General features: G+C 48.6%; 1 protein-coding gene across 1 annotated transcript in view; it reads right to left on the reverse strand.

Moving 5' to 3' along the window:
• The window catches only part of cfap298 (cilia and flagella associated protein 298), a 22,270-nt gene extending 5,729 nt beyond the window's left edge, over positions 1-16,541 (reverse strand). The window contains 6 exon segments of the mRNA XM_064971354.1: positions 5,463-5,594; positions 9,636-9,794; positions 10,670-10,737; positions 14,070-14,237; positions 15,876-16,017; positions 16,432-16,541. Of these exon segments, the coding sequence (XP_064827426.1) occupies positions 5,463-5,594; positions 9,636-9,794; positions 10,670-10,737; positions 14,070-14,237; positions 15,876-16,014 (666 nt within the window). The 5' untranslated portion in view covers positions 16,015-16,017; positions 16,432-16,541.
• Between the last annotated feature and the right edge of the window lie 1,377 nt (positions 16,542-17,918).

A 17,918-nucleotide genomic window follows, 5' to 3' on the forward strand; every position in this document is an offset into this window, starting at 1 on the left:
GTGTGCATCTCCTCCAGTCAGTAACGCCCCAGTGTGCATCTCCTCCAGTCAGTAACGCCCCAGTGTGCATCTCCTCCAGTCAGTAACGCCCCAGTGTGCATCTCCTCCAGTCAGTAACGCCCCAGTGTGCATCTCCTCCAGTCAGTAACGCCCAGTGTGCATCTCCTCCAGTCAGTAACGCCCCAGTGTGCATCTCCTCCAGTCAGTAACGCCCCAGTAACGCCCCAGTGTGCATCTCCTCCAGTCAGTAACGCCCAGTGTGCATCCCCAGTCAGTAACGCCCCAGTGTGCATCTCCTCCAGTCAGTAACTCCCCAGTGTGCATCTCCTCCAGTCAGTAACGCCCAGTCAGTAACGCCCCAGTGTGCATCTCCTCCAGTCAGTAACGCCCAGTGTGCATCTCCTAGTCAGTAACGCCCAGTCAGTCCAGTCAGTAACGCCCAGTGTGCATCTCCTCCAGTCAGTAACGCCCCAGTGTGCATCTCCTCCAGTCAGTAACGTGCATCTCCCCAGTGTGCATGTGCCTCCAGTCAGTAACGCCCCAGTGTGCATCTCCTCCAGTCCAGTAACGCATCTCCCCCAGTGTGCATCTCCTCCAGTCAGTAACGCCCCAGTGTGCATCTCCTCCAGTCAGTAACGCCCCAGTCAGTAACGCCCCAGTGTGCATCTCCTCCAGTCAGTAACGCCCCAGTGTGCATCTCCTCCAGTCAGTAACGCACCAGTGTGCATCTCCTCCAGTCAGTAACGCCCCAGTCAGTAACGCCCCAGTCAGTAACGCCCCAGTGTGCATCTCCTCCAGTCAGTAACGCCCCAGTGTGCAGTAACGCTCCAGTGTGTGCAACTCCTCCAGTCAGTAACTCCCCAGTCAGTAACGCCCCAGTGTGCATCTCCTCCAGTCAGTAACGCCCAGTGTGCATCTCCTCCAGTCAGTAACCAGTGTGCATCTCCTCCAGTCAGTAACGCCCCCAGTGTGCATCTCCTCCAGTCAGTAACAGTAACGCCCCAGTGTGCATCTCCTCCAGTCAGTAAACAGTGTGCATCTCCTCCAGTCAGTAACCCCAGTGTGCATCTCCTCCAGTCAGTAACGCCCCAGTGTGCACGCCCCAGTCAGTAACGCCCCAGTGTGCATCAGTCCTCCAGTCAGTAACGCCCCAGTGTGCATCTCCTCCAGTCAGTAACGCCCCAGTGTGCATCTCCTCCAGTCAGTAACGCCCCAGTGTGCATCTCCTCCCAGTAACGCCCCAGTGCAACGCGCCCCAGTGTGCATCTCCTCCAGTCAGTAACGCCCAGTGTGCATCTCCTCCAGTCAGTAACGCCCCAGTGTGCATGCATCTCCTCCAGTGCATCTCCTCCACAGCCCCAGTGTGCATCTCCTCCCAGTCAGTCAGTGTGCATCTCCTCCAGTCAGTAACGCCCCAGTGTGCATCCCAGTCAGTAACGCCCAGTGTGCATCTCCTCCAGTCAGTAACGCCCCAGTGTGCATCTCCTCCAGTCAGTAACGCCCCAGTGTGCATCTCCTCCAGTCTCCAGTCCAGTCAGTAACGCCCGCATCTCCTCCAGTCACGTGTGCATCTCCTCCAGTCAGTAAGTCAGTAACGCCCAGTGTGCATCTCCCTCCAGTCAGTAACGCCCCAGTGTGCATCTCCAGTCAGTCCAGTCAGTAACGCCCCAGTGTGCATCTCCTCCAGTCAGTCCAGCATCTCCTCAGTAACGCCCCAGTGTGCATCTCCTCCAGTCAGTAACGCCCCCCCAGTGTGCACGCCCCAGTGTGCATCTCCTCCAGTCAGTAACGCCCAGTGTGCATCTCCTCCAGTCAGTAACAGTGTGCATCTCCCCAGTCAGTAACGCCCCAGTGTGCATCTCCTCCAGTCAGTAACGCCCCAGTGTGCATCTCCTCCAGTCAGTAACGCCCCAGTGTGCATCTCCTCCAGTCAGTAACGCCCCAGTCAGTAACGCCCCAGTGTGCATCTCCTCCAGTCAGTAACGCCCCAGTGTGCATCTCCTCCAGTCAGTAACGCCCCAGTGTGCATCTCCTCCAGTCAGTAACGCCCCAGTGTGCATCTCCTCCAGTCAGTAACGCCCCAGTGTGCATCTCCTCCAGTCAGTGTGCATCTCCTCCAGTCAGTAACGCCCAGTGTGCATCTCCTCCAGTCAGTAACGCCCCAGTCAGTAACGTAACCCCAGTGTGCATCTCCTCCCAGTAACGCCCCAGTAACGCCCCAGTGTGCATCTCCTCCAGTCAGTAACGTAACCCCAGTGTGCATCTCCTCCAGTCAGTAACGCCCCAGTCAGTGCATCTCCTCCAGTCAGTAACCCCAGTGTGCATCTCCTCCAGTCAGTAACGTAACCCCAGTGTGCATCTCCTCCAGTCAGTAACGCCCCAGTGTGCATCTCCTCCAGTCAGTGTATCTCCTCCAGTCGTAACGCCCCAGTGTGCATCTCCTCCAGTCAGTAACGTAACGCCCCAGTGTGCATCTCCTCCAGTCAGTAACGCCCCAGTGTGCATCTCCTCCAGTCAGTAACGCCCAGTGTGCTCCAGTCAGTGCATCAGTGTGCATCTCCTCCAGTCAGTCAGTATCTCCTCCAGTCAGTAACGCCCAGTCAGTGCATCTCCTCCAGTCAGTAACGCCCCAGTGTGCATCTCCTCCAGTCAGTAACGCCCCAGTGTGCATCTCCTCCAGTCAGTAACGCCCCAGTGTCCAGCAGTAACGCCCCAGTGTGCATCTCCTCCAGTCAGTAACGCCCCAGTGTGCATCTCCTCCAGTCAGTACGCCCCACGCATCTCCCCAGTGTGCATCATCTCCTCCAGTCAGTAACAGTAACGCCCAGTGTGCATCTCCTCCAGTCAGTAACGTAACCCCAGTGTGCATCTCCTCCAGTCAGTAACGCCCCAGTGTGCATCCTCCAGTCAGTAACGCCCCAGTCAGTAACGCCCCAGTCAGTAACGCCCAGTGTGCATCTCCTCCAGTCAGTAACGCCCCAGTCAGTCAGTAACGCCCCAGTGTGCATCTCCTCCAGTCAGTAACGCCCAGTGTGCATCTCCTCCAGTCTAACGCCCCAGTCAGTAACCCAGTGTGCATCTCCTCCAGTCAGTAACGCCCAGTGTAACGCCCAGTGTGCATCTCCTCCAGTCCTAACGCCCCAGCCCCAGTCAGTAACGCCCCAGTGTGCATCTCCTCCAGTCAGTAACGCCCAGTCAGTAACGCCCCAGTGTGCATCTCCTCCAGTCAGTAACGCCCAGTGTGCATCTCCTCCAGTCAGTAACGCCCAGTGTGCATCTCCTCCAGTCAGTAACAGTCAGTAACGCCCCAGTGTGCATCTCCTCCAGTCAGTAGTGTGCACGTCAGTAACGCCCAGTGTGCATCTCCTCCAGTCAGTAACGCCCCAGTGTGCATCTCCTCCAGTCAGTAACGCCCCAGTGTGCATCTCCTCCAGTCAGTAACGCCCCAGTGTGCATCTCCTCCAGTCAGTAACGCCCCAGTGTGCATCTCCTCCAGTCAGTAACGCCCAGTGTGCATCTCCTCCAGTCAGTAACGCCCCAGTGTGCATCTCCTCCAGTCAGTAACGCCCAGTGTGCATCCAGTCAGTAACTCCTCCAGTCCCAGTGTGCATCTCCTCCAGTCAGTAACGCCCCAGTGTGCATCTCCTCCAGTCAGTAACGCCCCAGTGTGCATCTCCTCCAGTCAGTAACGCCCCAGTGTGCCCCAGTCAGTAACGCCCCAGTGTGCATCTCCTCCAGTCAGTAACGCCCCAGTGTGCATCTCTCCAGTCAGTCCAGTGTGCATCTCCTCCAGTCAGTAACGCCCCAGTGTGCATCTCCTCCAGTAACGCCCAGTGTGCAACGCCCAGTCAGTAACGCATCTCCTCCAGTCAGTAACGCCCCAGTCCAGTCAACAGTGTGCATCTCCTCCAGTCAGTAACGCCCCAGTGCATCTCCAGTCAGTAACGCCCCAGTCAGTAACGCCCAGTGTGCATCTCCTCCAGTCAGTAACGCCCCAGTCAGTAACGCCCCAGTGTGCATCTCCTCCAGTCAGTAACGCCCCAGTGTGCATCTCCTCCAGTCAGTAACGCCCCAGTGTGCATCTCCTCCAGTCAGTAACGCCCCAGTGTGCATCTCCTCCAGTCAGTAACGCCCCAGTGTGCATCTCCTCCAGTCAGTAACGCCCCAGTGTGCATCTCCTCCAGTCAGTAACGCCCCAGTGTGCATCTCCTCCAGTCAGTAACGCCCCAGTGTGCATCTCCTCCAGTCAGTAACGCCCCAGTGTGCATCTCCTCCAGTCAGTAACGCCCCAGTGTGCATCTCCTCCAGTCAGTAACGCCCAGTGTGCATCTCTCCAGTCAGTAACGCCCAGTGTGCATCTCCTCCAGTCAGTAACGCCCAGTGTGCATCTCCTCCAGTCAGTAACGCCCCAGTGTGCATCTCCTCCAGTCAGTAACGCCCAGTGTATCTCCTCCAGTCAGTAACGCCCCAGTGTGCATCTCCTCCAGTCAGTAACGCCCCAGTGTGCATCTCCCAGTCAGTAACGCCCCCAGTGTGCATCTCCTCCAGTCAGTAACGCCCCAGTGTGCATCTCCTCCAGTCAGTAACGCCCAGTGTGCATCTCCTCCAGTCAGTAACGCCCCAGTGTGCATCTCCTCCAGTCAGTAACGCCCCAGTGTGCATCTCCTCCAGTCAGTAACGCCCCAGTGTGCATCTCCTCCAGTCAGTAACGCCCCGCATCTCCTCCAGTCAGTAACGCCCCAGTGTGCATCTCCTCCAGTCAGTAACGCCCCCCAGTCAGTGCATCTCCTCCAGTCAGTAACGCCCCAGTCAGTAAGTAACCCCAGTGTGCATCTCCTCCAGTCAGTAACGCCAGTCAGTAACGCCCCAGTGTGCATCTCCTCAGTCAGTCAGTGTGCATCTCCTCCAGTCAGTAACGCCCAGTGTGCATCTCAGTCTCCAGTCAGTAACGCCCCAGTGTGCATCTCCTCCAGTCAGTAACGCCCCAGTGTGCATCTCCTCCAGTCAGTAACGCCCCAGTGTGCATCTCCTCCAGTCAGTAACGCCCCAGTGTGCATCTCCTCCAGTCAGTAACGCACCAGTGTGCATCTCCTCCCAGTAACGCCCCAGTGTGCATCTCCTCCAGTCAGTAACAGTGTGCATCTCCCCAGTGTGCATCTCCTCCAGTCAGTAACGCCCCAGTGTGCATCTCCTCCAGTCAGTAACGCCCAGTGTGTAGTCTAACGCGCCCCATCTCCTCCAGTCAGTAACGCACCAGTGTGTATCTCCACCAGTCAGTAACGCCCCAGTGTGTATCTCCACCAGTCAGTAACGCACCAGTGTGTAGCTAGTTGTAGTGTAGCTCCACCCACCTGTCCCTACCGGCTAGTTGTAGTATAGCTCCACCCCCCTGTCCCTACCGGCTAGTTGTAGTGTAGCTCCACCCACCTGTCCCTACTGACAAGTTGTGTAGCTCCACCCACCTTCTGTATTTTGACTACGATCTTGGTTTTGTCGTTCTTGCCGATGTAATCCTGTAGTTTCTTCCCTCTATGCAACTCCTTAGCAGCCCACCACAGCTGAGCCTCCTCCACTGGAATCACCTGGAGAGATGCCTGGGAGAGACGAGGGAGGGGAGGAGGGAGAGAGAGAGATACGGGAGGAGGCAGAGAGGAGGGTGGGAGGGGGAGAGAGGAGGGAGGAGGCAGAGGGAGAGAGGAGGGAGGGGTAGAGAGGAGGAGGGAGAGAGATACGGGAGGAGGCAGAGAGGAGGGAGGGGGAGAGAGGAGGGAGGGGTAGAGAGGAGGGAGGGAGGAGGGAGGAGGAGGGAGGAGGGGGGAGGGAGGGAGGGAGGAGAGGGGGAGAGGAGGGAGGGGAGAGAGGAGGGAGGGAGGAGGGAGAGGGAGACGAGGGAGGGGAGGAGGGAGAGAGATACGGGAGGAGGCAGAGAGGAGGGAGGGGGAGAGAGAGATAGAGGAGGGAGGGGTAGAGAGGAGGGAGGGAGGAGGGAGAGAGGAGGGAGGGAGAGAGATACGGGAGGAGGCAGAGAGGAGAGAGGGGGAGAGAGGGAGATACGGGAGGAGGCAGAGAGGAGGGAGGGGGAGAAAGAGAGAGAGGAGGGAGGGAGGGGGAGAGGAGGGAGGGAGGAGGGAGGGGTAGAGAGGAGGGAGGAGGCAGAGGAGGGAGGGGGAGAGAGAGAGGAGGCAGAGAGGAGGGAGGGGGAGAGAGAGACGAGGGAGGGGAGGGGGGAGAGAGAGATACGGGAGGAGGCAGAGAGGAGTAGAGGAGGGAGGGGGGAGAGAGGAGGGAAGGAGGGGTAGAGAGAGAGGAGGGAGGGGTAGAGAGGAGGGAGAGAGAGGATGGAGGGGTAGAGAGGAGAGAGAGAGAGGAGGGAGGGGTAGAGAGGAGGGAGGAGGCAGAGGAGGGAGGGGGAGAGAGAGAGGAGGCAGAGAGGAGGGAGGGGGGGAGAGAGAGAGAGGGGGGGAGGGGGGGGAGAGAGGACGGGAGGAGGCAGAGAGGAGTAGAGGAGGGAGGGGGGAGAGAGGAGGGAAGGAGGGGTAGAGAGGAGGGAGAGAGAGAGAGAGAGAGAGAGGTGTCAAGAGGAGGAGAGAGGGACAAATAGAGGGGGAGATAGACAGAGACAATTGGACAGAGAGAGGGTTTGGTGATTACTGATATATCAACTGATAATCAGGGGTTTGTACATCTGGACAACACACACACACACACACACACACACACACACACACACACACACACACACACACACACACACACATACACACACACACACACACAAGGATTCTGAGCAATAAAAATATATTTAAAACAATTAATTGTTGGACATAAGACTGTAAAAAACAGCAGTAAATCAGCTCCAAATTATTTTAATTTCAGAAATCTGTTCCCGAAATCTGATCTCATACAAATGTAAACAAGGTTGTAAACACTACGTTTTAGGCCAACATTATACGGTGCATTCAGAAGGTATTCAGACTCCTTTCCCTTTTTCCACATTTTGTTACGTTTCAGCCATACTCTAAAAATGATTAAATTATCCCCCCTCCCATCTACACACAATACCCAACGACAAAGCAAAAACAGGTTTTCGACATTTTTGCAAATGTATTAAAAAATAAAAAAACAGAAATTCCTTATTTACATAAGTATTCAGACCCTTTGCTATGAGACTTGAAATTGAGCTCAGGTGCATCCCGTTTCCATGGATCATACTTGGAGACTTGATTGGAGTCCACCTGTGGTAAATTCAGTTGATTGGACATGATTTAGAAAGGCACACAACTGTCTATATAAGGTTCCACAGTTGACAGTGCATCAGAGCAACAACCAATCCACGAGGTCGAAGGAACTGTCTGTAAAGCTCTGAGACAGGATTGTGTCGAGGCACAGATCTGGGGAAGGGTAATAAAAAATATTCTGCAGTGTTGAAGGTCCCCAAGAACACAGTGGCCTCCACCAATGGAAGAAGTTTGGAACCACCAAGACTCTCCTCGAGCTGGCCGCCTGGTCAAACTGAGCAATCAGGGGAGAAGGGTCTTGGTCAGGGAGGTGACCAAGAACCCAATGGTCATTCTGACAGAGCTCCAGAGTTCCTCTGTGGAGATGGGAGAACCTTCCAGAAGGACAACCATCTCTGCAGCACTCCTCCAATCAGGCCTTTATGGTAGAGTGGCCAGACGGAAGACACTCCTCAGTAAAAGGCTCATGACACCCCACTTGGAGTTTGCCAAAAGGCCCCTAAAGACTCTCAGACCATGAGAAACACGATTCCCTGGTCTGATGAAACCAAGATTTAACTCTTTGGCCTGAAATGACTGGAGGAAACCTGGCACCATCCCTATAGTGAAGCATGGTGGTGGCAGCATCATGTTGTGGGGATGTTTTTCAACGGCAGGGACTGGGAGACTAGTCAGGATCGAGGGAAAGATGAACAGAACAAAGTACAGAGATCCTTGATGAAACAAAGTACTGAGTAAAGGGTCTGAATACTTATGTAAATGTGATATTTCAGTTATTTTTTTCTTTCTCGAAAAAACTGTTTCTGCTTTTATGGGGTATAGATTAATAATGGGGGAAAGAAACAATTGAATCCATTTTAGAGTAAGGCTGTAACGTAACAAAATGTGGAAAATGTCTAGGGGTCTGAATACTTTCCGAATGCCCTGTACAGTATACGTTAGGGCTTATTGAGGTCAATTTGAGGGCAACAAATAATTAGTAATTATGTTCCAGGCCCCCCGACCATCTTCCCGCGGTAAAATGTAGTTGATGATGCCTGCCATACACTGTAACGCTAGGGAAGTGATGCCTGCCATACACTGTAACGTCAGGGAGGTGATGCCTGCCATACACTGTAACGTCAGGGAGGTGATGCCTGCCATACACTGTAACGCTAGGGAAGTGATGCCTGCCATACACTAACGCCAGGGAGGTGATGCCTGCCACACACTGTAACGCCAGGGAGGTGATGCCTGCCACACACTGTAACGCCAGGGAGGTGATGCCTGCCACACACTGTAACGCCAGGGAGGTGATGCCTGCCACACACTGTAACGCCAGGGAGGTGATGCCTGCCACACACTGTAACGCCAGGGAGGTGATGCCTGCCACACACTGTAACGCCAGGGAGGTGATGCCTGCCATACACTGTAACGCCAGGGAAGTGATGCCTGCCATACACTGTAACGCCAGGGAGGTGATGCCTGCCACACACTGTAACGCCAGGGAGGTGATGCCTGCCATACACTGTAACGCCAGGGAGGTGATGCCTGCCATACACTGTAACGCCAGGGAGGTGATGCCTGCCATACACTGTAACGCCAGGGAGGTGATGCCTGCCATACACTGTAACGCCAGGGAGGTGATGCCTGCCATACACTGTAACGCCAGGGAGGTGATGCCTGCCATACACTGTAACGTCAGGGAGGTGATGCCTGCCATACACTGTAACGTCAGGGAGGTGATGCCTGCCATACACTGTAACGCCAGGGAGGTGAGGCCTGCCATACTCTGTAACGCCAGGGAGGTGATGCCTGCCATACACTGTAACGTCAGGGAGGTGAGGCCTGCCATACTCTGTAACGCCAGGGAGGTGATGCCTGCCATACACTAACGCCAGGGAGGTGATGCCTGCCATACTCTGTAACGCCAGGGAGGTGATGCCTGCCATACACTGTAACGCCAGGGAGGTGATGCCTGCCATACACTGTAACGCCAGGGAGGTGATGCCTGCCATACACTGTAACGTCAGGGAGGTGATGCCTGCCATACACTGTAACGTCAGGGAGGTGAGGCCTGCCATACTCTGTAACGTCAGGGAGGTGATGCCTGCCATACACTGTAACGTCAGGGAGGTGATGCCTGCCATACACTGTAACGTCAGGGAGGTGATGCCTGCCATACACTATAACGTCAGGGAGGTGATGCCTGCCATACACTGTAACGTCAGGGAGGTGATGCCTGCCATACACTGTAACGTCAGGGAGGTGATCCCATGTACAGACCCAGTCCACGGAATTAACAACTGAGATAAATATTTAATAAAAGTATTAATAAATAGAAGGACAGATGATCTATATGGGGAAGCCATCTGGTGGTGCTGTGACGACCCAGGAAGAGGCCTGCTGTTTACCTACCTGTGTTCCTGACAGGTCTTCCTGGTCCTCCAGCTCCATCCTGATTGGGTCGTGTGGCGGCAAGCCCATGGGGTAGACAATCATCACCGCGCCCCTCAGCTGGTCCAGCGCCTCCTTCACCGTCTCCATGGTAACACACACACCAGCCACCGCCTGTTTCTGAAGAGCACAAAAGGAGGAGAAATTAGAAAAGGGGCCTGCGTCACCAAATGACACCCTAAACCCTACATAGTGCACTACTCCCCCTATAGGGCCCAGGTCCAAAGTAATGCACCATATAGGGAATAGGGTGCCGTTTGGGACTCAGTATAACGTGTGTGGTGGGATCCATTAGATGTAGTTTTTCATGTCTGGCGTAGGCCTAGAATGTGAGATGACTTGACTGCCTGTGTGTTGGATATTTAAACACTGTAGTTACCTTAGAGATGACTGTCTGTGTTGGATATTTAAATACTGTAGTTACCTTAGAGATGACTGTCTGTGTTGGATATTTAAATACTGTAGTTACCTTAGAGATGATTGTCTGTGTTGGATATTTAAATACCGTAGTTACCATAGAGATGACTGTCTGTGTTGGATATTTAAATACCGTAGTTACCATAGAGATGACTGTCTGTGTTGGATATTTAAATACTACCTTAGAGATGACTGTCTGTGTTAGATATTTAAATACTACCTTAGAGATGATTGTCTGTGTTGGATATTTAAATACCATAGTTACCATAGAGATGACTGTCTGTGTTGGATATTTAAACACCGTAGTTACCTTAGAGATGACTGTCTGTGTTAGATATTTAAATACTACCTTAGAGATGACTGTCTGTGTTGGATATTTAAATACCGTAGTTACCTTAGAGATGACTGTCTGTGTTGGATATTTAAATACCGTAGTTACCTTAGAGATGACTGTCTGTGTTGGATATTTAAATACCGTAGTTACCTTAGAGATGACTGTCTGTGTGTTGGATATTTAAACACTGTAGTTACCTTAGTGATGACTGCCTGTGTGTTGGATATTTAAATACCGTAGTTACCTTAGAGATGACTGCCTTGGCCTCCTCCATAGTGTTCCTCAGCACCTCCTTCATCTTCTGGTTCGGAGCTGGAAGAAGAGGAAGAGGAGGAAGAGGGAGCACAGTCAGGTTCAGGGTTAATTCCATTTACAGAAAGTAAACCAAATTACAAATTCTCCTAATTGAAAAGCATTGAGAAAATTGGAATTTCAGTGGTCCCAACTCTCTCAGGTTCACAACAAGGAGGACTCTTGCCAGTCTCTATACAAGAGCCAAGCCCCTGGGCAGAGAGAGCAGGCTCCAGACTGGTGGAGGTAGGAGCACACAGAACTACTGTATGTCAGCTCGAACAAGTGTCAATTGTCCTCTTTACTAAAGCCATTTTTTTTTTTACCTTTAATTTAACTAGGCAAGTCAGTTAAGAACAAATTCTTATTTACTACGACGGCCTACACCGGCCAAACCCGAACGACGCTGGGCCACAAGGGAGCCCACATTGACCAAGACGCTGGCCACAAAGAGCAGGATCCAGGCCCAGATCAAATTATGGTGGCCATCAAATCAAATTTGATTTGTCACATACACAGTGTGTATGGAAGCGAACCAAACTAGGGATGTTAATTGGTCAGCTGCTTTAATTGGTCAGCTGCTTTAATTGGTCAGCTGAATAGTCTACCACCTGTCAGACAGGACCAGAGGAGCTCCACAGCCTAGTTTGAGGAGAGGAATAGTCTACCACCTGTCAGACAGGACCAGAGGAGCTCCACAGCCTAGTTTGAGGAGAGGAATAGTCTACCACCTGTCAGACAGGACCAGAGGAGCTCCACAGCCTGGTTTGAGGAGAGGAATAGTCTACCACCTGTCAGACAGGACCAGAGGAGCTCCACAGCCTAGTTTGAGGAGAGGAATAGTCTACCACCTGTCAGACAGGACCAGAGGAGCTCCACAGCCTAGTTTGAGGAGAGGAATAGTCTACCACCTGTCAGACAGGACCAGAGGAGCTCCACAGCCTAGTTTGAGGAGAGGAATAGTCTACCACCTGTCAGACAGGACCAGAGGAGCTCCACAGCCTGGTTTGAGGAGAGGAATAGTCTACCACCTGTCAGACAGGACCAGAGGAGCTCCACAGCCTAGTTTGAGGAGAGGAATAGTCTACCACCTGTCAGACAGGACCAGAGGAGCTCCACAGCCTAGTTTGAGGAGAGGAATAGTCTACCACCTGTCAGACAGGACCAGAGGAGCTCCACAGCCTGGTTTGAGGAGAGGAATAGTCTACCACATGTCAGACAGCGTGATAGCAACTCCTCAAAAATCTGGTAAGAGAATTTAACATGCTTTGAAATCTCATTGCGCAACAAATAACAATTCTAAACACCATCTCGTATAAAAATACAGTTTTGATGACCACAATTAAAAATGTCTTACCTTGCTTCAAAGCTTAGCCAAAAATCAGAACATAGAAATGTGGAGGCAATTCTTTCATTAAGACTTCAAGCCATTAACCAGCATTTCTCTCCTGATCTATTGGTTTCTATATCAACTTTCTTTCATTTGCCCAGAAGACAAAAGTCACACTTTTAGTGATATTAGCAACACATCCTAGTTGTTGCAATTAGATTCCCCCACTTTCTAATGGAAATGCTCTTCTCGGTCACATGTAGAACCGCTCACATCACGTGTGCTGTTTAGAACGGTGTTTTCCAACCAATTTGATTTTGGCAAAATGTTTGAAAAATAACATTTTATTCGCTTCTTCATTAAAAAAGGAGGGAGATAATAATAATTATTATTCTGATAATAAGACGATAGGGTTTTGACTGTAAGGACGATAGGGTTTTGACTAAGGACGATAGGGTTTTGACTAAGGACGATAGGGTTTTGACTAAGGACGATAGGGTTTTGACTAAGGACGATAGGGTTTTGACTGTAAGGACGATAGGGTTTTGTCGTTGTGGCCATGTTTACATTAAGCTCTTAATGAAAAATATCTGTTCGCTTGTTTAGCCGAGGAATGCTCAAGTCCGTTCTCTTATTACGAGGCGGAGTTCAATATTGATAACTGATCACGCTATTCACGATGAAAAAAAAACAACAACAACAACATGGAGTCACCGATCAATGCATGATTACCTGTACCCATGGTTGTCCTGTACAACCGCGGTCCTTCCGCGTGGTCCTGACATTACTACTTTTAATAAAAACTTTTATTGAATACAACCATAGACTTTTTTCCCCCTCTCATTTTTGTTGCTCAATTTTGCGCGAAACCGCCTGTGTCAATTTAAATTCCAGCTTACGTAGTATGGCAAGGAGTCTGTCTCCAGTTGAGCTACATAAATTTGTTAAAAAGGTCGGTGGATTAATTCAATACGGTTTTTATTAAAAAGTATACATTTCAGCATCCCGTGGAAGGACCACAGTTGTACAGGTCAGCGTTTTCAGAATTTACATATTTAACAAGTATCGGCTGATGGGGACTCAATTTTGTTGCTATCAAATCGCGGGACCAGTTATCACTCAACTCTGCAGTGAAGTTGAGTGTTCTTACACTAGCTCTTTGTATGCATGCATAGTATTTTCTGTCGTTCATGTCATTTTCCTGTTTGGATTTAATTTTTTTACCGTTTGTTGACGAATTAAAGAGGGTTAGTTAGTCAGAAGCAAACTTGACCAGAATTTGCATCCCTAAACCAAACAGAAGCAAAGAGGACCAAATCGAACTATACGGAACCAAACAGAAGCAAAGAGGACCAAATCGAACTATACGGAACCAAACAGAAGCAAAGAGGACCAAATCGAACTATACGGAACCAAACAGAAGCAAAGAGGACCAAATCGAACTATACGGAACCAAACAGAAGCAAAGAGGACCAAATCGAACCATACGGAACCAAACAGAAGCAAAGAGGACCAAACGGAACCAAACAGAAGCAAAGAGGACCAAACGGAACCAAACAGAAGCAAAGAGGACCAAATATAACCATACGGAACCAAACAGAACCAAATAGAACCAAAGAGGACCAAATCGAACCATACGGAACCAAACAGAACCAAATAGAACCAAACAGAAGCAAAGAGGACCATAAGGAACCAAACAGAAGCAAAGAGGACCATAAGGAACCAAACAGAAGCAAAGAGGACCAAATATAACCAAACGGAACCAAACAGAACCAAACAGAAGCAAACAGAAGCAAACAGAAGCAAACAGAAGCAAACAGAAGCAAACAGAAGCAAACAGAAGCAAACAGAAGCAAACAGAAGCAAACAGAAGCAAACAGAAGCAAACAGAAGCAAATGGAACAAAACGGGGAGGAACGTACATAAATTGTCCAATGGACAATTTAGTGTGATTATAGTGTTATTATACATTTGTAAGTTCTGGAGTAACCTATTCCGACTCAGAATACACCTCTGGACTCACCGTGTCCGTTCCTCCTTCCGATCTCATCCTTGTTGAATTCAGGTCCTCCGCTGGGGACACACCTCTCCTCCCACTCGTCTTTTAGCTTCAGGTCAACAATCTGTTCATCCGTCAGACCCTGCATGTTGGGGGGCAGCGTCACCCCGTGGTCCACCAGCTCTGGGAACTCTGAGGGAGGAGACAGGAGAATGGAACACAGACACATTAACACCCATACCATTTTTTGGCCAAAGGAAGCTGTGTGTGTCCTGTGAAAAGTGTAGAGCTAGTTAGTTAGCTGTATTGTGTATTAGATAGTGTAGGGCTAGCTGTATTGTGTATAACACATAGTGTAGAGCTAGCTAGTTAGCTCTATTGTGTACCACATAGTGTAGAGCTAGCTAGTTAGCTCTATTGTGTACCACATAGTGTAGAGCTAGCTAGTTAGCTCTATTGTGTACCACATAGTGTAGAGCTAGCTAATTAGCTGTATTGTGTATATCATATATTGTAGAGCTAGCTAATTAGCTGTATTGTATACAACAGTGTAGAGCTAGCTAATTTACTGTATTGTATATAACATAGTGTAGAGCTAGCTAATTAGCTGTGTTGTGTATAACAGTGTAGAGCTAGCTAATTAGCTGTATTGTATACAACAGTGTAGAGCTAGCTAATTAGCTGTATTGTATACAACAGTGTAGAGCTAGCTAATTAGCTGTATTGTATACAACAGTGTAGAGCTAGCTAATTAGCTGTATTGTATACAACAGTGTAGAGCTAGCTAATTAGCTGTATTGTATACAACAGTGTAGAGCTAGCTAATTAGCTGTATTGTATACAACAGTGTAGAGCTAGCTAATTTACTGTATTGTATATAACATAGTGTAGAGCTAGCTAATTAGCTGTGTTGTGTATAACAGTGTAGAGCTAGCTAATTAGCTGTATTGTATACAACAGTGTAGAGCTAGCTAATTAGCTGTATTGTATACAACAGTGTAGAGCTAGCTAATTAGCTGTATTGTATACAACAGTGTAGAGCTAGCTAATTAGCTGTATTGTATACAACAGTGTAGAGCTAGCTAATTAGATGTATTGTATACAACAGTGTAGAGCTAGCTAATTAGCTCTATTGTGTATAACGTACAGTACCAGTCAAGAGTTTGACACACCTACTCATTCCAGGGTTTTCTACATTGTAGAATAACAGTGAAGACAAACTATGAAATAAAACATGGAATAATGTAGTAACCAAAAAAGTGTTACACATATATTTTATATTTGAGATTCTTCAAAGGGTCAGTCTGTTATGTCTGAAGTATTTCTCCTGTCTTATCCGGTGTCCTGTGTGAATGTAAGTATGCTCTCTCTAATTCTCTCCTTCTTTCTCTCTCTGAGGACCTGAGCCTGAGGACCATGCCTCAGGACAACCTGGTCTGATGACTCCTTGCTGTCCCCAGTCCAGTATTTCCTAGCCACCCTGCTTCTACACCTACATTGCTTGCTGTTTGGGGTTTTAGGCTTGGTTTCTGTACAGCACTTTGTGACATCAGCTGATGTAAGAAGGGCATTATAAATACATTTGATTTGATTGATACAATGTCTCTCTCTCTGGTTCTGTATGGGGCCCTTCCGGACAAGCCAGTTAAAATTACACAACCCATACCCGTTACAATCATATCAGATCCGACCCAGACAGGTGACATTATTTAGAATTCTGGGCCCGGATCGAGTCTCGGGGTACAGGTGGATCCGTGATGACCACTAATTGGCACAAGACAGAGGCAGGGTTTATAGCTACATCTTCTTACACCCACTAACGTTACTCACCTGAGCATATCCTGTCTACTTTGAGCCTGGTGTTATAGATGGCTGTGACCTGCTGGGTCAGGGTTTCCAACGGGACGTCGACTGACGTGCTGAACAGGAACTGGCTTTCGTCACCACGTTTCACGTGCAGCTGCACCATTCTCTGCAATGATGTCAAAGTATTAGCTAGCTAAATAGCTAGCCAGCCAATTGTGAATCCTAAACTATTGTATTAGGTTAGCTACCCCCCCCCCCCCCCCCCCCTCACCTCCCTTTCCTTAAGTTTCTAGCTAACTAGACATATTTTATAGAGCCGGTAGGTAACGTTAACTATGTCAGCTGGCGGACTAGTCTAAAAGTTATAGCTACCAAGCTAAAAAGCTCCATGAGAAATTAAGTTACCATAGCAACTAAACACCAACTTCCCTTTGTTGATAACTAACTAGCGTTAGCTGTGAAACAACTTGAGCGTCAACTTTTATTTTTTAGCTACATACAAATTACTAACATTTTACAGGCAAATTAATATTGTGACATGGATAAGAGTTAACTTTATAACAATAGACAAAAAACCTACCGCTGTGGAAAAGGTAGCGTCAGGAAGGACACAAAATAGCAGTGTACCAGGTGTCGCAGTGTTCAATCGTTTGTAAACGCAGTATCGCGAGACATCCGGGAACCCTGGCGAAACACCACAAAGATCATTTTGAAGAGATGGGGAAACTCTATTGGAATAGTATTAACGCCCATTGTGTACGTTGCTCATGTTACGTTGAAGAGCCACGCTGTTCATTCTGGGCGATTCAGGTGCGAATGTGAGTTAATTGGACGCTAACTCAAAAATCCAATATAAGCATGAACTTCTTCAACAATAAGTACAACATTACAAATATTTTCCAAGATGTAAGATAATCAACTTTCTATCTGTGATATTGTATAGCTTTGGAATCGTGACATTACGTACTTTCGAGGAAAATAGGCACATTTCTGGACTCAAACTGACTTTGAGAAGGGATTGCGTGACGATTAGTTTAGCAACGGCGTGACGCAGCATGACACCGTAAACACGATTGGTCGATAGTCTGTTGATGGAGCGTTGCACGTTTATTTCTAATCATTTGTCAAAGGGATTCCTATCTCCCCCTTTCTCCAAAAATATTTCTGACCAGCCGGAGGTTGGGGTTTTAGAAGTGAAAAATTCTTCATTAATTGTTAATTTTTCTCGAAATCTGAAGGCACAACAGTTAGACACGTTTTTCTGTAAGGCTATTTAAGACTCTCTATACGAATGGTAACAGCTCTATCAAACTGAAACATGGCACCTTACCTAGAAGTGAGTTAAAGAGAGGAATTAGGCAAGGTGGTCCTATCTCACTGTGTCTGTTTTTATTAATCACCCAACTTCTTTCAAATTCTTTAAATAATAGTCCTGTACAAAGTATTTCCATAGCTGGTAAAGAAATCATTATAAGCCAGCTGGCTGGCTGATGACAATTCATTATTCTCCACACAGATATTATAAATGGGAAGATCCAGATATATTGGATAAAAAAATACTTTGTTGTTTTTAGAATATTGGTTCCTAAATGATATCCTATTAGTGAGCCAACTTGTAAATGCAGAGCGTCTTTTAATTAATTATAAGGAATTCTTTATGACTTTACAAGATCCCTGTAACACCTAAAGATGTTGCAATTGTTTTAGATGCCATTCCCTCGGGTGTCGTTTGCTTGATTATTCAGAGACGTGTCAAGACCTGACACTCAGAACATACGTATTAACCTTGTTGACTCATCAGTAGCAAATATTTATTTTTCTTTTGCTCCATTCGACAACACTCGAGCTATAAACATTTCCTAACGTTGTCGTACAAACATAAAACTTGTCTATGAGATCTATAGATACACAAGAACAATAGAAACAACATTGAATGTAAGACGAAGATTACATTTTCCCAAAAGCACTGATAAACATATTGTGTGCAGTGAAACATGTTCATGGAATAGGCCTATTTCCAGTACGAACAGTTTGCGTACTAAATTAACTTTTACTTGTGATGTTTGT

The sequence above is a fragment of the Oncorhynchus masou genome, chromosome 8 (genome assembly GCF_036934945.1).
Source record: "Oncorhynchus masou masou isolate Uvic2021 chromosome 8, UVic_Omas_1.1, whole genome shotgun sequence".
NCBI lineage: Eukaryota > Metazoa > Chordata > Actinopteri > Salmoniformes > Salmonidae > Oncorhynchus > Oncorhynchus masou.